At 38.2% G+C, this 21,813-nt stretch overlaps 3 protein-coding genes across 6 annotated transcripts; 1 reads left to right on the top strand and 2 right to left on the bottom strand.

Annotated features, from left to right (window-relative positions):
* LOC103709875 (xyloglucan endotransglucosylase protein 6-like) lies at positions 1-2,219 on the top strand. The gene is made up of 3 exons (XM_026805732.4): positions 1-250; positions 970-1,070; positions 1,388-2,219. Exons 1-3 carry the CDS (start codon positions 82-84, stop codon positions 2,000-2,002), a joined length of 885 nt encoding a protein of 294 aa, XP_026661533.4. The 5' UTR covers positions 1-81; the 3' UTR covers positions 2,003-2,219.
* An 8,801-nt stretch (positions 2,220-11,020) lies between these two features.
* Positions 11,021-12,808, bottom strand: LOC103709876 (uncharacterized). The gene is made up of 2 exons (XM_026805734.4): positions 12,224-12,808; positions 11,021-11,460 (listed from the first exon to the last, which is right to left on the bottom strand). Exons 1-2 carry the CDS (start codon positions 12,684-12,686, stop codon positions 11,417-11,419), a joined length of 507 nt encoding a protein of 168 aa, XP_026661535.2. The 5' UTR covers positions 12,687-12,808; the 3' UTR covers positions 11,021-11,416.
* On the bottom strand, positions 11,021-20,257 carry LOC108511406 (multiple organellar RNA editing factor 9, chloroplastic-like). Of its 4 annotated transcripts, none has more exons than XM_017843495.5 (5): positions 19,751-20,247; positions 17,379-17,476; positions 17,213-17,278; positions 16,964-17,140; positions 11,021-11,460 (listed from the first exon to the last, which is right to left on the bottom strand). In XM_017843495.5, the coding sequence occupies exons 1-4, from the start codon at positions 20,140-20,142 to the stop codon at positions 16,968-16,970; spliced, it is 729 nt and encodes a 242-aa protein (XP_017698984.4). In that variant the 5' UTR covers positions 20,143-20,247; the 3' UTR covers positions 11,021-11,460; positions 16,964-16,967. The 4 variants fall into 4 exon arrangements, with proteins under 4 accessions (XP_017698984.4, XP_017698982.4, XP_017698983.4 ...); XM_017843493.5 differs by lacking the exon at positions 11,021-11,460 and adding an exon at positions 16,488-16,740 and having other exon boundaries at positions 19,751-20,251; XM_017843494.5 differs by lacking the exon at positions 11,021-11,460 and adding an exon at positions 16,488-16,884.
* Between the last annotated feature and the right edge of the window lie 1,556 nt (positions 20,258-21,813).

The raw sequence follows: 21,813 nt of genomic DNA on the forward strand, positions 1-21,813 counted from the left end.
GCCCTGAGCGGAAGCAGGAACGGTGTCTCCGAAGAGCTCTCTCACGCTTTTTCCTGTCTTCTCTTTTCTCCTTGCCCTCAAATGGCGGATTTTAGGGGCGTTTTCCTTCTTGGTGTTGTGTTGTTCGTCGCCTGCTCGGTGACCGGAGTGAGGGGGACGAAGTTTGATGACGTGATCCAGGCGAGCTGGGCCTCGGACCATCTCATCTATGATGGAGAGCTTCTCAAGCTTAAGCTTGACAATTTCTCCGGTAACCGGAGTTCCACTGACTGTTTCCTTTTTCTTGTTGTTTTCTTCTGTCCTCCTCCTGTTTTTCTGGTTCTGTATCTCCCTCTTTTGCGTTACGTGGTCCTGTCTTCTGGTATTGGTGATGTGATCTCTTGTCATCGGAATCGTCACTTGTATTCTTATTATGTGAAATTTCTTCTGATTGTAATGGTTTGGCTACAATAATTTTTCCCATTTTGTTCTCTGCTTGTTCCCCCTTTTTTTTGCTGGATTTAGCGATGTATATTCCACTTTGGGTGAATATTTTGATTAATTTTTTGCCGCCCTTTTCTGCACTTTGATTTCGTCTGGTGGTTTCTTCTGTTTCTACTGATCTGCTTCCGCGTTTTCTCCCTTTAATATTGGCGTCGGTTATTCCAACTTTCCTATGATTTTAGCTACTCAAGTTTCCTTCGTTCAGATTCTCTCTATTTTGCTTCAGTTCGTCTCTGATCCTTTTGAACTCGTTCTGCGCGTTTTAACACCAATTATCAGCTAACTTTTGTCCTCTTTCTTCTGTAGTGTTTCAGTTCATGTTTTATTTCAAAAATCTACTCATCGACCTGGTTCGTTTTCCTCTGGGCTCTGTTTCGTCTCTGTCTTCGCTTCTCTCTCTGTTTTAGAATAGAGTACTCTGCCATCGTTTTTGATCGCTCTCCTTCTCACCTCGTTCAGGATCATAGCTGTTGTTAATCGTTTCAGGTGCTGGATTCGCTTCTAAAAACAAGTATTTATACGGCAAAGCCACTGCCGAGGTCAAGCTGGTCGAAGGAGACTCCGCCGGAACCGTCACTGCCTTCTACGTAAGACTCCCTGGCCACGAACTCTTGAACGGAGACTCACCATCTCCGTTTCTTTCTCGCAAAAACAACTTCAAATCTTCCGATCGACCTCGTTCGGAAAAATAACGTGACATGCTCAATTCCCCGTGATAACATCGAATAGTGATGTCGGTTAAAAAATTCTAAGCTCTGATGCAAATTTGAACCTATGATATCATTGTTTTTAAAATAAACTTGGAATACCTTTTCTTGGTTCTCCTCCAAAACGAGCATTTATATATAATGGTAGAAAATTATAGATCAATTGATGATGATCTTATTTATCTCTTACCGTCCAGATGGCATCGGACGGTGTGAACCACAACGAGTTCGACTACGAGTTTCTGGGGAACACCACGGGGGAGCCGTACCTGGTCCAGACGAATATATACGTGAACGGGATCGGCAACAAGGAGCAGCGGATGGATTTATGGTTCGACCCCACGGCCGACTTCCACGCGTACTCCATCCTCTGGAACCCCCGTCAGGTGGTCTTCCTCGTCGACGACACCCCGATCCGCGTCTACGCGAATCACGAGGAGAGCGGTGTCGTGTTCCCGCGGGACCAGCCCATGGGGGTCTACAGCTCCATCTGGAACGCCGACGATTGGGCCACCCAGGGGGGCCGGGTCAAGACGGACTGGTCCCACGCGCCGTTCGTGGCGACTTATCGTGAGGTGCGGATCGACGGATGCGGGTGGGGCGCCGGAGAGGAATTGGCGGCGGCGGTGAAGCGATGCAGCGAGAGCGAGTGGGGGAAGGAGGGCAGGTACTGGTGGAAGAAGAAGGACATGGAGGCGCTGAGCGTGCATCAGAGCCACCAGTTGTTGTGGGCCCGGGCCAAGCATCTGGTGTACGACTACTGCGCTGATACGGCCAGGTTCCCTGTACCACCGGCTGAATGCAAGCCATGATGGACGATGGATGATGATGGATGGTGGGTGATGGAGCGGAACTGCTGGTTCTTTTGGTTGGTTTTTTTTTTGATGTTGTTTGCTGGTTAATTGTTTTATTTCTTAGGTTATTAGAGGGTGGTGGTGGTTTACACTGTTCTAAACCGGAAATAAACCGGGCCGATGGGTCTGAACGTACGGTCTAATGAAATATCGGCACATCATGAATGTTTTTAAACTCGAATGGACGGTGATGATTTAACAGGTAGACCTTGGGGTGCTTCTTCTTGGCCCAGGTCGTGTACTAAAATAAGCCCGCCCAACCCATGGGCCGGCCTTCGTTGAAGCTCAACCTGTGGGCTCGTTTGCGTCCACCCATCAACGCCTTCGAGGTCTCCTACGTTGAACCTTTCTTAGTAAAATAATATAGAGAGGGTTTTCCTCCATGATCATATTCTATTGGTTCCTATGTACTTCTTATCTTTTACCCACTCTAGAATCCTGTTAAAAGATAAGAAGTACATGGGAAAGGCGAAGAGGAGAGATTGGACAAGCACCAATAAATATCCCGTGCCTCTCGTCCCTTGGTCTTTTGCAGCTTGTAGCTCATGAATTTCCCCTTGTCAATTTTGAGCACTTCATCACCACAATTGCCATGATCGACATTTTGTTTATAGCACAAAGCTGGCAGTGATGATGTCAAGGAGCACGAATGGTTTATGATAATATTTCTCCAAATGATTAAGGAGAAACATAGGAGAAAGCATACTACATATTCAAATATGTATATCTGATGGAGAAAGTATAGTGTGGCACCATAAATGTACCATCAGAGAAATTTCAGAAGGCACATGATTTATGTTTACTTCTTAACTTCTATTTTGAATCACAATAAGATGATTCCAGCAATACTTAAATATCTTTAGACAAGCCTAATCACTTTGGTCGAGAATTGATTAGTACAATTATCTACATATTGGAGGTTTTCAATTGAGATCATTAGCATAGTATAGCAGCAACTTATATGTATCATCAAAGAAGTCTAAAAAGGCACATGGTATGAATTAGTTTACTTCATAATTTTATTTTAAGGCAGAAAAGATGATTCGAGCAATATCCTCGGTATATGTTTAGTCTTAATATTGTCCAGTTTACATTTCAACCATATTTCTCAATAGCAAAGTAGAGTCCATAACCAGTTACATCCACTCTGGAGTGTAATCAAAAAGCAACAGATCTACCAAAATCTAACTCGATCTACAGCTCAGGTACATAAATATTTGATGACCAAATCCAGGTGATATTAGCAATTTCTTGCCTTCCTCTCCACTTACAAAACCACTCACTTTTACTTTCTTTCTCATCCTCCACGTACCAAGGCTCTAAACTTTTCATCTATAACATTGTCCCAATTCGGCCACATGATTATTAGCTTTATTATCCTTCGAAAGATTTGGATACTAAATACTTTTCTTGTTCTCAGTCTTCTTTTTAGGTAATTAAACAAGATTTTCTCAATGGACATTAAGAAACATAGAAGGTTTAACCTTATAGACAGGCACAAGATGCACAATAGCTCAGTGGGGTGCAGAGATCTTGCCTCTAGGATCTTGAAAGCCCATGTCACCAGTCCAATAGACATCAGGTTACACATTTTCTGAGCATCATGCATTTGTGTTCATTTTGATTTTATTTTAATTAAAGAACACCTCCTATTGTTCCCTGATTCCATGAATCTTTGGAATAAAATAGCAGACTAGGTTAGCAATAAATACAGCCACATAGATCTTTGATCATCCAATTGCATGAGGCCATGGCTGTTGCTTGAAGTAAGGTGCATACTAGGAAAATTTTAATGTCCTAAAACAGATGGACCAATTGCCAGCAGCTGATGGTACATACACTGTTTCCCATTTGAAGGGCACTGACGAGATGACATATTGATGATTAGAATAACAAATTTAAGTCATTATTATCATGTCGCTCAATATCTTTGATTTCAATAAAGAATGGGAATTAGGAGCATTATATTCTCTTTGTTGGTGTTTCACTTTAGTGAAGTGTTTTTTTAGGTTTTACATTTGAAATTACAATATTAATTGGTTACGAGTGATCCATTCCGATCATGATGCGCCTCCCATTTGCTTGGGGTGGGATGCATGAGCACTATCCATTGGGCCACAAGAGCAGTCAGGCTTAAAATATACCCTCATTTTTTTTCGAATGAGATAGGGAGGCAGAAGGAACACATCAGGCATAATCAGGTCGGTCGGATCAAATACAGTTCGGATCGAATATAGGATAGATCAAAAAATTATTAATCCAAATTTAATTTATTTAATAAATAAATCAAAAAGCTAATTTGAATTTGATAATTCTATTGAATAGTTAATGTAATCCATCATCAATCAGTTGAATTAAGTTAAACTGATTTAAGGATTGCCGCAGGAAGGAATGCACTATTGTGATTGATTCGATGACACACTTCCTCAACCGTCCAATCAAATCGGACGTCCTCGGTTACATCACAAGGCTACAGGGGGCGCGTCGGCGGATCATCGCCACCATCTGACGTTTCACCAACCTTTTGATCCGTCGCACTGGAAAAACGCGTCCCAACGGTCGACCAACGCGTCGCTCTTGCTGCCCCCAGATGTCTAATTTGTCCTCAAAGGGCACTAGGACTTTCTTGGACTAAATTCTCCTCCTACTTTAACCTCTCCTGCCCACCAGCGTTTTGTTAACCCACTATCCTAAAAACTCATTATATTTTCATTAATGCATCTACAATGCATGATTTTTTTTTTTTTGTTAGAACAGATGATTCATATAGTTCTAATATGGAAACATCCAATAAGATCGAAAAATAACAAGTTCCAGAGCACTCTAGGCAACTTCCCTTCTTCAACTCATATCGCGTCTTCGGAGTGACTGATCACATACGAAGGTATCTAGTTTGTGGCTTCATTAATCTCTTTGAACACATGTTTAGCCTGAAAGACCACATCGCCACTAATTATAGTCCGAATGTTCCGAGGTAAAGGATGTTACCCTCTAGCGCCACCGATGCCACCCACAATACATAAATTCAAATAGAGGATGCGGATGCATAAAAGAACCAAATTCTATTGCAAATAAGTAATGTAGGATGTTGGTGTTAAGCACGAACAATTTAAAGAGGACGCTGTGTTTTGAACATTTGAGTATAAAATTTCCTAAGAATTATAGAGTAGAATTAAATCTGAACCGGATCCGAATCTGGATCCGGTTCCATACAACTATAGGTTGAGTATGGTCCAAAAATAGCTACATTTAATTATTTAGATCCCGAGTCCAACCAAACTCGACTCATCCCACAGCACGGGATTGATTTTCAAGGACCCTAAGCATTTAGGACTCGAACCTAATTCATTTCCGATAGCTTAACCAACCGAGTTTATGTCGGTATTGAATAAGTTTGATGAAGATATGAAAGAAATTAAGATTTCCAAATAATGGTTAATGCTCGATGCATTAGCCTGTTACCGATTGATACCCGATCCAATCTAAATATAGATCTCACCTAATCTGGACCATATATCTCCATCGGTCCCAATCCGTACCCAATTATACTCAAATCTGATCTAACCTGATTATTAAATCGATATGTTAATTAAATCAAGCATTTGCTCGAAGTTTTCAAATTTCACCCACCAGGAACCTTCTTTTACTTTCCAATGCGGCTTTCGGCGCTCTTACCTGATCGCACCGCGGGGAGAGTGGAATCCTCTTTATTTCCCCTCGCCAGAGTCCATAAAATTCCAGCAAGAATTTAGTTGTCCTCGCTTGTCGTGTTCTCTAGACAACCAGTACCAGTTGTCACTTCTCCTTTGCATGCCGAAAGATTCCATCACCCTTCCTTCTCGTGTTCACAAACGATGAAACAAATAAAAATAAATAAATACACTGACTCCACCTGCTCCCACTCGAAGCGCTCCCTTGTCAGCAGGAATTGATACCAAAATTAAAAAATCAAGAAAAAAAAAGAAAAATCCTCCAGTCCTCCAGCTCTATATAAATGGCCATGAAGCTCTTCTCACAGCCCACTTCAGCACTCCAAGCATATACGTCCTCGTCTCCATCAATGGCTCGTTTGCTTCTCTTCTGCTTGGTTTCTCTTGATCTGGTCGCCAACTTAGTTCTGGCTCGGCTGATGCCTTTGGAGGCCAGAGTCGCTCTGGAGCTCGGCAGGTCCGGCGAGGCCGGTGCACCTTCCGGCGGAGTGACGACTCCAAACGGCGAGTGGAAGATCGCCAGCGGGCCGGAGCAGCACCTGAAGCACCACCGCCGTCCATTCGATAAATCAGTCGCCGGGGCGCATGTCATACTTGGGGGGCTCCTCGTCGCCATCCTCGCAGCAGCCGTCGCCTACATTTGGGTCACTAGAAAGAGAACTTCGTCGAACAAGTCATGACTTTGAATTCTTGGGTGCGACTCGAGGGGGTCGAACAACGGTGTAAAGATTTTCTTATTTATAAAGGAAATAGGATAGATGAAATATAGAGGAAATTAAAACTTTCTTATATGATATTGTTGATGGGGGTGTTCTCTTGTTCTTGATCTGAAGCATCGTCATATGAGATAGAATAGATTTTCTCTTCACTTCTATTGGTGTTTAGGTTGATGGCTATTAGAATTGCTTGAAGCTGCAGAAGCTTCAGCTGGATCGGCTCCCCCAAGTTGATAATTGATAGGACTTTCATCAGAAAGTTCTTTCTTTCTATGAGCAAGAAGCTGAACGAGTGCAAGAAGAGATGCAAAGACCGGTCCCTCTAAAATTTCTAGCATCTGCCAGAAATTTTAGAGCATGAGTTGGTCTAATTGGGTCTTGACTTGGGCTTACTAAAACTTTTTATGAGATTAAAAAGATCTCCAAAGTTTGTGGCACCATTTTGGGAGAAATGGTAGGAGATTAAAAAGGTATTAGCGGACTGCCGATAGGGACTTAAATTACCCTTATATCACATGGCGTGTCCAAGCTATGCCCCTAGAGGAGACCTTCCAATTTAATTAGAACTAGTGGCCTTATGATATGTAAGGAGATGGCTCCACATTTAGTAGCTAAGATGAGGCCATCATGTGGTTTAGAAATAAATTATGTGTGATTGTATTGTTTAATGTTGGTCATGTGCCATGCTTAGCTATTACCCCACTCAGACTGGCCATCTTTAAGGTTGATGGACTAGCATGCTGGAAGACTCTTTGTAATGTGATTAAGTGAATCATGAATCATGCCATGGTTGTGATTAAGTGAGATTCCAATCAATCATAGTCATCACGCGATGCATGGACATCGTCATGCCAAGGTGGTAAATGAGCAATGTTGCGTACAATCGTAGTCATGAGACATGGACATTTTGTGATTGAAGACTGAATCTCGCTGGTTCAATTGAAAAGTAGAAAAATCTATTGGTAACTATGCTAATAGAGTCGGACATTTTTGTATTTTTTATTTAATTTTAAAATAATTTTAAGTGCCACCAATTATTTTATAAGAATAATAGAAGATTTGTTATTCATCTCCAAAATTTGGAGAACCAGCTTGAAATATTTAGACACAAAATCTTCTCCAAGTATAAAATGCGATTGCAGCCAATAGATCCTAGCCCTAATTTGGCCGAGCGGAGCCAGCTATCAAAATGAAGAAATAACCAACAGTTGAGCTTGGCTGAATCGAAAAACTACTAGTATGAGCTGTTTGGCCTCTGACAGTTAGTGCTATTATGATGACTAGGTTATAACTCTTCAACTGCGTCGAGATTCTCATTTCAAACCTCAGGGGTACTCTCTCCCGTTGTGTTGCTTAGGTATTTTAATGGTGCTTCTACCCTTAATTGTTATAATGCTATCTAAATAATACGATTGTGCTAAACTAGGCCAAGCAATCTGGGGCTAGCTTGACAACATAGGTCTCAGAAGACTTGATTCTTGTAATGGCCTTATTGTGACTCCTTTATGTGTTTTCCCATCCCAATAACAAAGAGGTTTTGGATTGGCTTTTTCCCAGCAAACAATTATATTTGACCCTGGGCTTCGTTCGATGGTCGGTTGCGGGAAGCACAACATCCAAATGACGGTGATTGTGGACTCCTAATTTTTCCTTTTATTTAACTTTTTTCTCTCCTTCGCTTGGGATCCGAAAATGGTGTTTAGAAACAGAGTAATGCTTAGGGGCTACCGTAAGATGCACATGAAAGGTTCTCCTGCCTTTTTTTTTTTAATATTCTTTTTATGAGAAAGGAAGGGAGGTGCAGCCAATCTACGCAATGGTTATGTGGATCTCATTATTTGAGGATGAACCGTCTAGGGTTTGAACCAAGAGTCTTTAGTCACTCATCAATGAGATGTAAAGGTACTAAAGTCTCATTTGAAAAAGTTTTTGGAGGGCCAAAAAGTACTTTTTGCCCTTCCAAAAGTATTTTTAGATGAAATATAATTATTTGGTAAAAATTTCGGAAAGCTATTTTAGCTTTTCCAAAAAGTGAACTTTTCGGAAAAGTACTTTTTTTGGACCAAAATATCTGTGATAAAATATAACAATTACCTAAAATTTCCTTTTAATAATTGTTTAATCAATTTTATCACATAGTTAGAAAATTTGTTATATTATGAAAAATTAATTTACGCTAATAATTATAATATTTTGTACCTTTATTATTATATTATACTATAAATATAATATTATATTACATTATATCATAATACATTGATATGTTATGTTAAATAATTTAATATTATATTAAATTATTATGCTATAGTATACAATAATGTATTACTATATTATAATAATATTATATTATATTATAGTAATATAATACTATAATTATATTTATATATTAATACATATTATATTTTATTATGCTATGTTGTATAATACTATGTAATGTTTTTTATGGTTATTTTGTTATACCAAAAGTACTTTCTTAGTTTGTTTATCAAATACATATTAAAAAGAGGCACAACATTTTAAAAATTTAGCTACCAAACAGCAAACAGCTTCTTATAAAAGCTCTACTTCATAGAGCTCTACTTGCAAAAGCTCTACCGCCTATAGCTCTCTTAAACGGGGCTAAATTCTCGTTGTTGTACTAAAAGTTTTTATTTTTTTTTCTACTTGATAGAGATCCTAGTCCTTATGGTGACAGCCATAGGTCTTCTACCGGATCAAATAATGCTCGGAATGCTTGTGGGAGCCTTAATAAATACTAAACTCATCAGTTCTCATGAAGGTCCCAGGTCCAAAATTGGTGCAACCGTTATGATACTATTTCTTCTTGAGCCAAGCACAAAGGGCCAGGGAATGCAATCAATTGCAATTTGTTAGCAGCATTGGCTTTGGAGTTCCGGAAATCAGCATCGATAGAGCTCTTACAGTGAACGTCGTGGAAGGCAGAAGCATTGATGTATCTAGAAAAAGAATACTAGCACTTAGAAATCAAGACGTGATGTGATATGTCTATTTTGGTGTTTGTTCGATTGAAAAATAGAATTAAAAGGAAGAAGAAAAGGATTGCAGGCAGGACCTTACAAGTCACAGCAATACATCTCCCTTGACTCTAATACTACATTTAAATCTTGTTAACATAAGGCCGGTAATATTAATTCCTTATACCTTAACTTTATTTTGAGACATTTTTCTGCTTCTCTGTATTAAAATATGAATCTATATGGTTATTGTGGAAAGAACAAAATATATCTTGGTGCAGCGTATCTTTATGAATGCATTTATTGGGTTCGTGGAAAAAAAAGAGTCAAAAATATAGTCGCCAGGAAAAAAAAAATATTTAGTTGAAATTTTTTAAAAAAGAGAGATTAAAAAAAAATAGCTTCCCTATAAAAATAAATTTTTTATATTTTGTAGAAAAAAAACTTATATGAATGTTGAAAAGTCCAATACCCACTGATTGAAAATTAAGATATTTTTTTTAGTTTTACAAAAGTAATTTTAAGCTTTTAGATGGAATGGAGTAAGATTTTTTTTTTTTTAATTGAGGGCATAATAAGTATTTTAACCCAACATGAAATGTGTTACTTTTCTATGGCCTTCTGGTCTAGATTAGAGGGCGTTCCACATGCTTTATTTTGTCTACTTTTCTTTGATATGTCTGGATGTATTCACGTTAGAGGTATATGAATGAAATACCGTTTTGACCCAAAAAATATACAAAAATTATTTTTCTAAGCATCAACTTTTTAAAAACAATATTCTAGTGAGAAAATTTTTTTATGTGAACCAAATGAGTCCTTAATAATTCTTATATTATTGGCAGAGGAGATCTACTAGGTATCTTGTATTTTGGAGGACTCCATACGCTAATATGTTTTGCCTTTTTTTCTTGAGCTCACTCTTTTTCCATTGGGGCATTTGAGTGCTAGCTAGATTTAGGGATTTTTATTAATGTTTCTCCTCACTTTTATACTCTTTCACTATTGATAAGCTTTATCAGATTGTTTTCCAACCGTGAACATAGGCCATAAAACGAACACATATATCTTTATCTTGTATTCTCAATTTGCTCTGTTAACTCAGGATATAGTTTCTTAGTATCACATGAACTTATATCTCTTGCACCAACACTAAGAGGCTTTAAGCAGGCACCTTAATTAGTTCCATTATTAAAGAGACAAATATTACAATAATCTTAGAGGTTTGGCAACACCCTTTCCTTTCGCTCCTTTTTTTTATAATTTTTTTCTTGGACAAGTAGAAGCCTGCCTAAATACAGTAGTTGGTGACAACATGGAGAAATCAGAGAGAGCGTTCATCGAGAAAAGTTGTATAATAGAGAAATAAACATTATCATCCCTAATAATGCACTTATTTATACCAGAAATATTATTGGTTCGTAGCCATGAGACAGATAAGTTCCTTGCAAAACCATATACATAAAGATCTCCTGATGGTTGAACGAAAACCCCCTAAAGAAGATAGCAACAGTAATTAACTGTATCCAGTAAAGAGTTAAATGTTTGTGAAGTAATAATTAAAAAATCTATCAATGTTAGAAAGTTACTCTTTCCATTCCATGCAGTTAAGATGCCAAGATCTTCAAAAATTTTGGCTAAGAAACATAGTCCAAGATAAAGGAAAGAGTTGCAACAAACCTACAAAATTTCAAGTCTAGGATGCTACAACATCTCATTATTTTACCCAACTCTCAAAGTTCTACAAAGGTGAAGAGAAGACCATTCTTAGTATCCATATACTGGTAATAAAAGTAGGATCTGCAAGCAGAGGAAACAAGAGAGAGTAACTAATGCGGCTGCAATGTATCACAATGTCACCAATGCTTCCATAGTAAGGTAGAAGAGAGGAGAAGGGAAGAAAGAAAGCAAGATAAAATGTTTTCTTGATGGAAAAAACAAGATAGAATGTGAAGCATCTCCTTTTCCAGCTTATCTTTCCTCCTCGAGTCCTTTCTCATGCCTGCCACGAAATCCTGCAAAGGAGTCACATGTTTCATTTGGTTAGAATGGAAAGACAAGAATCACTTGAAGAAATACCAAGAAGACATTTTCTTTTCAGCAGTAAGTTAAAAAGTTCCAAGCATAGCTAATCAGTAAAAAAAAAAGTAACGTGTCACAATGAGACAGCAATTATAACATAGCACCAAGAAATACCCTTAAATTATTTGGAACTAAGTCACTAGTAAACAAAGCACATTAGTACAATGGCAAGAAGTGAAAGGCCAGTGTTTGATATAAAATACTGAAATTAAGGCGAAATAACTCATTCAGCTTGATGCCACTCAAGTGATCCACCTGAGTTACACCTAGAAATCAAGAAAGTAAGGGAATCTTCAATAGAGACGAAACGCACATAAAAAGCAGCTGCAGCAGAGGACTTTAACGTGAAACACATTAAGTTCATTTTAAAGGAGGAATACAGCATAAAAATGAGTACCTACAATCTGAACCAAACAACAGCAAAACCTAAAACGCATCAAGACCAATCCATACCCATAAATATACCCAACCCTAAGTAACTAAGTAAACTAGAAGCTCAACAATTCACACCATTCTCCAACCCTTTAGAACCACACTACTCACAAGTGAAATCCCAATCCAGCTAAGGCTTCAAATCATCATAATTCAATGCAAATCAAAGCATACCAGCGAGAAAGATTCAATTTTGATTCATAAAAACCTAACTTTTCCCAAATTCAATAACAGACCCAAAAACAAGATCGCATGCATCATCACCTTCTCCGATGCCGGGAACGAGCTCCCCTTCCGTCCCCGGCTGGCACTGGGGAGGGTACTCGAAGAGGGAGAGAGAGAGCTGCTTGTGGGCGACGCCGATGTCGAAGAAGATGACTCCCGAGGAGGGATCGGCGACGACGATCTCACGGACGGGGAGCCAGAGGAAGAGCTCCTCCTGGGCGACGCCGACGACGCCGTGGAGGCCGCCGTAGCTAAGGTTGCCGCGCACCACCCGGTCGAAGAAGACGAGGCTGTCGAACCGGGCGTAGCAGGGGTAGTCGAGTCGGACCTCCAGAAGACCCGAGGCGGGGTCGAGCGAGAAGGACTCCACCGATCGGGGGAGGAGCCCCGGAGGGAGGCCGTGGGCGCGGAGCAGGTCTTGAACGGAGGCCGCGGAGGCCAAGAAGAGGAAAAGGTGGACGAGGGGGAGAAGGCCTAGAAGAAGAAGGGCTTGGGAAGCCATGGTGAGGAGAGAGCGAAAGAGAGAGAGAGAAATGGGGGTTGGCTTGCGTGAAAAGGTGGGGTTTTGCGATTTGGACAACCCAGAGAGAGAGAGTGCGTCTTTTTAGCGAGCGGAAAGGACGGATGAGCTGCAGTGGAAGCAGAAGAATTACTTTGGAATAAAACTAAGAGGGAGAGATAGTGTTTTAGGGTAGAAGCAGAATTACTTTGGAATAAAATTAGCAAATAAAGACATGATAAGCAAAAAAAAGTTTAAATTTTAAATGCTCCTAAACCAACCTTTTGACTTCAGTATAAAGCAATGGTGTGGGGTCAGGTTGGGACAAAATAAAAAGAGAAAGGCAAGAATATTTCTATTGCTTATTCCAGTTTACCTTGCAACCAAAGAGACCACAGTGGATGCATGAAAGGACTCATTTGATATAAAAATTTTATTTTCATAGAAAATTACTTCCCTATATCTTTTCTTTAAAAACTCCAATCAAAAATAAAGTATATTTTTATTTTTTTATTTACTAAACTTTTTCTCTTTTCTCTACAAACTAAATGAGTCTGAAGGGAAAGCAAAGCATGGCTAGCTAATTATAAGTAAGTGATATCTAAATTATGTTTGTTTTAATAGGTGAAATCAAATTATTATGAATTCTATGTATACTAGTGATTCTTATTTCTAAAATGTTAATATACTTTTCTTTTATTTCTTCTAATACTTTAAAATTTTATTTATCTTGCATATTATTGAACAATTAATTTGGAAAATCTTTCTATTTACTAAAAATTGACATTATATATATATATATATATATACACTAATAAGAACTAATGTTTTGATCATGCCCCAGTGAATCAATTATTAAAAAGTTAACGTTTAAGTATGAAATTTAAGCCGAGCGACCAGAGAAGTCAAGATCTTTATAATTCGATTTCTATAAAGATAAATCATGTTTGGCTAAATTTTTTATTATATTTGGATTGCAACGCTCATGCTCACGTTTCTAAGGCTGGGCAACGCTTGTACCGGTATTTGCGTATGTCCTTCTGAGTGTTTCATGTGACCCTTCAGCGTCACTGTTTCAGATGGTACCGTACGACTAATTAATAGCATGAATGAGAGCCAAAGTCATATTCTCACATGCTGCCAGTTCTGGGCATCAAGGGATGGTAAAAGTGAAGGAGTCGCCAACTTTTCCTTGGTGGGATTTAGAGGATACTTTGCTGTGCGTGAGCTCCAAGGCTTCTCCATTTATGGGCTCCTCATCGTCAAAGTCCAGCTTAGATACATTTAAATTTTGATAGCATAGGAGCTTTCTACAGTAAATATTTAATAAAAAATTTCTATCACGACCCAGGGCCTCACCCAAAAAGACTAATCGGAAGGTATTATTTGAATTCTTTGATCCTATATAAGTATTCAAGATCTATACAGCAAATAACTGATGCGAAACTAAACATACGTTCTCACACACTCTTAAGCCATGACGTCCTCATCAGGTTAACGATTCAAATGCATTCAAATTTAATCACAAGCAACACGATTGGCCCGTAGTCAGCTTCAATAGATCTGTAGTGCAGTGTCCCCTAATCCACATAGGTTATAGGTTGGGTCTACTCTGATACTATTTGTCATAATTCAGAATTTCGCCCAAAAAGACTAGCCGGAAGATCTTATTTAGATTTCTTGATCCTATATAAATACCCAAAATTTACTTGGTAAATAATCGATCTAGGACTAAACACATGCCCACACGGATCCTCACATGAAGGATATATCCTTCTACATTTGGAATGCGCAAATAATTTATAATATGATGGAATAAAAAAGCAAAAGGACCATCTAAATCCGGTGATCTTGATGAATCACTTTTGTTGTGGGAATAAAGGAGCCTGGACTTAGTCCCGCATCGACTAAATAGTGAAGAGGTATGTTCCTTAAATGGAGGGGGGGCAACTCTTTTCTCTTCAGAGGCGCCTTTTGTGGAGCAAAACCATGCGGAGAATCCCCTTCTTCAAGGAGGTTATTTTTCAGAACGGACAATACCTCTGAAGAGAAGCAGTCACTTCCGCTGTTACAGCTCGGTGGGGACGAGGTCGGATGGCGGAAAATCCCCCCGTGGCGCTGGATGCGCGGGCCGGAGCTCGACCTCTTTTGACCTCATCACTGGTAGCCCATACAGGTCCCCTTGACCCCGGCACAACCCTCTCTGCTGGAGGGGCTATGTTGTGGAAATAAAGAAGCCTGGACTTAGTCCCACATCGACTAAATAGCAGAAAGGTCAATTTCTTAAATGAAGAGGGGGAATTCCTTTCTCTTCAAAGGTGCCTTTTGTGGAGTAAACTTAAAAGTTTGAAGTGATCCTCAACCAAAAAGAAAAATGACATATTTTTGAAAAAATAAAAAATATTAGTTAAACAATATCTCTTTTTTCCTCTCCTTGCATAAGTTGCATTTGTGTTTCCAAGGGTTTCTCACATGGAAAAAACATAGCAGAAGTGTGTGAGATCAACGAAGACTATAAAAAAATACTAGAAAGCCAGTAAATATGGATGGATGATTCAAACAAAGCTCAATGGTAATGCCTTGTTGTTGGGTGATGATTCTATGTTCAAAATAAGGATTTCTCGAGATTTATGCATAAAGAAATCCTCTATAATTTGAATCAATTATTGTGACTAATATTTATTATGAGACATAAACACAGGTTCAAACATAATAGTGATGATGATGATGATGCAAATAAAATGCCAAGATGGTAATTTTGGAACAAGTGAGGTCCATATTGGTGTGCAAGAAACAAGGATGGAGGCTTGGAGGAGTGCATAAATGGGCAGAATTTGTTAATGGTTGAACTAAAGACAAGCTAAGATGATTGTGGATTGAAGAACCATGAATGAGAATATGTTCATAGATATTTTTCCAATATTAGTGTTTGACTACATTTTACGTTGTGTTGGTGACCCAAGGTCAACGAGAAAAACAATCCCACTACTTAAGCATCAGCACTGCAGGGCAACCACACTTTCATTTGTTGTTTGCTTCGGTTCATAGCTCAAAGTAGTCAGTCCAAGGATTCCCTTTAAGAGCACCATGAGATCTAGAATAACCATTTCTCCTCTATTGGCTTAGATTTCAGAGTTTCACTGATGATGTGTCTTTGAATAACAATGATTAAATCCTCGGTAACTTTCTGTAACTACAAAAGTTAAAATATAAATTATGAAACCAAAAATTATTTATACCTAGAGAAAAATTCAAGAGGCAATGCAAATCATGTTAAAATTATTAGAAGGGAAAAATTATTTTAGAAAAAAAATTTCATGAATGAAAAAAAAAATAGACCCAAGGGGCATGAAAGGGGATACCTAAGGGAGTCTATAGTATGCCTCTTTTTGCCTGAGAACCGGACGAGGCAAAACAAAGAGACAACACCATGCACTTCTGCTGGCAATGAGCATCTTTCTTTCCATCCAGAATACATCACAAATCATGGTAGACATAGGCATTTATAATTAAAATTATATATCTGAATCGTGAAAGAAAAATTTAAACAAAAAGATTCTTTTGTAGTAAAGATTCTTTTGCAGGCTGTCTACCATCACAAATCATGGTAGACATAGGCATTTATATCTTTAAGCTGATATGATTCCATGCCAATCTCCTGATAACAGAAAGATTAATAACCAAACTAGCAAATTACCAATATTTTACTAGAAATCCAGAAGAAAACCCATCAGCAGAACAGGTGGTAGCAACATAGCATGACTAGACTGAGATCGGTGAGCTAAATTACTAAAAAGAACAAACTTCCGCCAACAGAATCATTAGGGAGATGTCCCAGTGTATTGGTTAGATCATATATCTGTAATTTCACATGTTTTACTTGACACAACAATAGACTGAAAATACTTACTCATAACAACTTTCTTCATTCACATGTTTTACTTGACACAACAATAGACTGAAAATACTTACTCATAACAACTTTCTTCCTTCCCAGTGTATTGGTTAGATCATATATTGTAATTTCCGTACTAATGCCTAGAACGAATGCAAACACCTGCAAAACATTTCGACTATTATACCACTTCAACTTGTTACTATTACTGCAACTAATGTTTCATGCATAAAAGTTGCACATATGTTGCCACAAGCTGTATGAGTTGATTAAGTGCCACTGACTTTTCCATCACAATAACATTTACTGCATAAGACGGAAGACCTCATGATTCCATTATGCCTGCAAGTACAATGAACAACATAGTAGGTGATGTGGAGTTTACCCCATCAAGAAGCTGATTCAGGCTGAGGAGTTTCTTGTCTTGGTCTTCTACGTTCTGCTGGGGGGCCATCCCTCCGTCTTTCATACCTTCTGCTCTCATATTTTGATCCACTCCTTTGCTTTGGTTGATAAGTAGGGTATTTACATGGAATTATCTCCCCATTTATATATTTATCACCTGACCCGCCAAAAAAAGAAGTTAATCACAAGCACATCAATAACATATATTCTTTCTTTATCTTGAACTAACCTCCATAATCTTTGTTTTTTACATCTATATAGGAATCTGGCAGAACCCAAAGAACGCCCGGCAATCCTGCATATCATGAGAAAAGGATTTAGCAAATTCCGCTAGAAAATGATAGAGAAGGAAAGAAAATAATGATGAATTTCTTACAGAAAAAGAAAAAACTTACCCTTGAATTTTTCCGATGTTTCTTCAGATACAGTACATTGAAAGCCCGTATAAGTAGTAGTGCTAAAAGCATACATGTTCTTCTTGGCTTCTTCCATGCTGCAAAAGTGTCGGGAGGGTAGAGGAACTACATTAAACAATAAAAAGAAGAGAGAACAAATTCCAATGACATGCTTCCCTCCATTAATTTTTCAAAAGTGACCAATAAATCCACATATTGCAATGAGTCACTCAATCAATAACTTTAATCACATAATCTCCTAATGTGCACAAATCACATTAGGCACATAAATAAAAAAACATGTTTGATCATGCACAAAACAAAAATAGGAAACTCAAAGAAAGGCCATCATCAATCTATCATTCACAGCTTTTACATGGTTCAATTGTAGATTATAGAGAATCTTTGATAGCCTCATTACCTCTTTGAATATTTTTTAAATTTTTTTTTTTCCAACCTGGATTATAATCATGATCATTGCAATAAGCATATAATAGTTAGCACAGGTCATATTTTATTATGTCCCAACGTTGTGTACTTATTAACCAAATGATAAAAGCCTTTTTTATCAGAATGAGTGTATCTCCTTCTAAGCACTACAGACCTCTAAAGGAGAAACAGTTAATGTACTTACATGCCTGCTTGGAGATAAAATTATTAATAAACCTAAACTGAACATAGAAACCAATTCTAAAGTCTCGATCACAAAATAGTATGTCATACTCAGCTGCATACACACTCTCGTATTAAGTAGGAAAGCAAACAACTTTAAGATGGACTTATCCACATACTAAAATTGCCGAACATGATTTTCCAACAGTTCATCCATCTAATTTTTAAGAATCTTCAGCACATTATAATGCATAATGGAAATTACAAGACAAGAGAGACCTTTTAACTAATGAATCTGGAGACATAAGATTGACTTCATGGATAATTGGTTCCATAGAAACCATATTAGGGGGACAAAGGGAGAAAATTTGAAGGCAATATACCATGAAGAAAGAACCAGCTAATCAAATTCAAGCTTATCATCCGATAAGCTTGGAAATGTTCTAAAGGTTTATGTACTATTCTGGAATTGGAATGACAGCCTTTTGACTTATATTGGTTCCATTTATCATATAATTATTTTCATGTGGTCCATCACAATATGGACATAAACTTTAATTTTTTGGTTTCATGTGAACACATACTATCTGTTCATGGATGATAATGTCTCCTTGAAAAAGAAAAAAAGGAATTAACATGATCAATTTCTTTAAATAAGTGTTAGCCTTCAATGTCGTACTGTATGACATAGTACATTTCCACACCTTGTTTCTACTAGCAAAAGCCTTTAGCCTTTATTTCCCGTGGAATGGGATGCCAATGCGGACTATAATTTATAATTCTATCCACATAAAATATTTCTATGCACATGGACTATTCAGGAAGTGCCAATTGTAATAGAGGGAAATGAAATTTGATAACAAAGATAAAACAGAAATATACTACATCTTTTAACTGATAACTGAGACAGTTAAGGGTAGCCAGTGCATAGCACTTGGACATTAGTAACAAATTTTGTTTAACTAATATTCTAAAATTGAGTCCTCAAATGTGTTACCACACTAGTAAACAAATAAGACCTTCACAATGAAATCACAAAACTATAGTAACGTATATGACACTAAAAGAAACAGATTTATCTCGGTATGTTGGACGATGAAGTGATTGGTTTTGTCACTAAAACCAATTTTTAGTGTGAATGAACAAAAGGCCTAAATTTCCCGATGTGAGATGCAACAAGACTTCATGCCTCGTGATAACTTGCTCAAATCGGCGAGGAGCACCCATATTATGCACTTTCAAAAGCAAACATTCCAAACATAAAAGAATATATAGGTATCCAGAACACTGTGAATGATAGAAAATTAGACACATGATCAGGTCAACCAAGCACAATCAAGTAGATGTTTAATTAATATCTGGCAAAGCAGATGTTAACTCCAGAGTGTCCGATACCAACAAATATTTTATGAATGACTTACTCTCATTCTTGTATCTTGGTTGGTCTTTAGCTAGCAATTTTCCAGCCAAAACAAATAACTCCAACTATACCAAGCTTCTAAAAACATACCGCCTTATACCCAGCTATAGTGCATGAAAAAATTGTTAGGTTCTCATAAACTTAAACCCTATTTATTTAAATTTACATTCCTAATTCTAACCACATTCCCATATTTCTCCAGATATAAGAAGAAGACGTTTTTCCAATAACACAAATCAATTAGAATGAAAAGAAGGATTTAATACATCAAACAGTACCATAAGACCCTAGAAATCTCCGAAACCCCAGACAAGAAGCGAAACCCAGATGGGGTTTTTACCTTCCAAGAACGGTGGCAAGGGTGTTCAGATAGGTCTCGATCATCTGCTCCCGGGTGGGCGCCGGATCCTTGGGGAACTCCATGACGACGAGCCAGTGGTTGTAATCGCATCCGGGGAGAAGGATCGTCTCCCGCGGCTCGCTGCTGCTGCTCCTCCTCGAGGAGTAGTCCCCATCCACCGCCATCGCCCGGACCACCGCCGCGGCACGATTCCCCGGCCGGGCGGCGCGGCGGTGGCGGGAGGAGAGAGGGGCCGAGGGCTTGGAGCGCAGTGGGGAGGCGAGGGCGGGGCGCGGGAGCATCGAGGTGAGGCGTAGAGGGGTAGGGTTGGGAGAATGGGAGGAGAGGAGGGTTTTGGGGCCGAGAAGAGAGGAGGAGCTCAGCGCCGCCATTGGAGCAACTCAGAGAGAGAGAGAGAGCGAGCGAGCGAGATAAGGTTAGGCGATATTTTTGAGAAACGGGGAAATATTTTGACTGGGGTTCAGGGTTTTAGATGGGGGCTGGATGAGCTCAAAGCTCACTCATCCAACATCTTTATCCTTTTATTTATCAAATCGAAAATTCATAAGGATCAAATCGAAAATTTCCATCCACCATTCACCCCTTTTCTTGCTTACTCCATTGCAGGATGTGGTAGGTAGCAGTTTAAGTGTTCATATATTCTCTTTGGTGGAAATTGAGCTATACAAGTTTAGCTACAAAATAGCCTAACTTTCATGACATTGGCATTAAAAAATGAGCAAGTAATTCAAGTAGGTTCAAATAAGCTATATGGCCAATTTTCACCTTAGACCTTGGAAATTTAGGCATATTTTACTCGGCCTAGTTTTCTAGGCCGAATCTTCTTCGATAGTTTCAAGTAGGTAATTCTATCCAATTAGGTTAGGTATGCCCAGATCTTAATGTCTAGTTAATTACTAAGCTGAACACATGTTAGCTCAAATTAACTTAGCCTAACCTAGAAAAATATTATACCATATGCTTTTATAGATCCATCATCCATTTAAATTTAGGTTTTCTGCCCTTTTATATGATAGAAAGGCAAGTCATCCTTCACCAACTCGCTTCTCTCATATCCATCTCGTTCCTTCTACCCTCTCTTCTAGTTTAAGCTCCGTCACCAGCCTTATTTTAGCATGTTGTTTTCAATTATCAAATTTTTAAAATTCTGATACAATCAGAAAGATGGAAGTAATTCTTTCAACCTGCTTAGCTTGAATATCTTAAGAAGATTTGGTGAAATAGGGTATAAGCCTTCTTTTCTTTTATTGGTGATCGATCAACTAAGATAAATAGCCTCTATTTATAATAGTGAAGCCCACTTTTATATTATTCAAATCGGATTTTTCTTCTAATTCGAACAGGACTTAGCTTTCCTAAAATAGATTTGACTAATAAAAATAAATACGAAAAGCTAAAATCCTACGGGAAATAAATCTCAATTCTTATGTCGGCCTTACTTTCAGTTTCTTTGCTTAATTCTTCCTATCTGGGAGTTATGCTTAAACAAAGATTTTTTCAAAAAAAAAAAAGTTTGACTTGCTCATTTTTAGATCCAAAAGATGAGATTTAGACCTGATCATTAGGTTCATTGCACCTTTTTAGGTGTACCACCATGTTATAGAGCTTAAAAAATTACTTACATGAGAAAAGGTCATTGATCTATCTCAATTGGGCATCACGTAACTAAGTTATAGTTTCTAAAAGTTTGGTATACAATTCAGCTTTTTGGTATAACGAATTTCGCTCGTGAACACTATTTAGTCTATCCGCAGTGACCAAAATGATCTATATCGAATCTGATAATCCTTCTGGATTATCTGCTCTCTTCTTCATTGGAGCCACTTGACTAAGTTTTCTGACATGGGAAGGGAAAAACAAGTATATTCTTAAAAATCATTAGTTAGAGTTGAAATCCATCCATGTCAAATTGAATTGGCGAAGAATATATTCCAAAATCTCAATGTATTGAATCGTTTTTGCATTGTGTTGTCTAAGGTTCAAATTTCCTATGTTCATGTGGATCAATGGATAAGCTAAGTTTTTGTTTGATCAATGTTGAC

This window comes from Phoenix dactylifera, chromosome 14 (assembly GCF_051530095.1).
Source record: "Phoenix dactylifera cultivar Ajwa chromosome 14, Ajwa_hap1_PhDact_Kaust_v1.1, whole genome shotgun sequence".
Taxonomy (NCBI): Eukaryota; Viridiplantae; Streptophyta; class Magnoliopsida; order Arecales; family Arecaceae; genus Phoenix; species Phoenix dactylifera.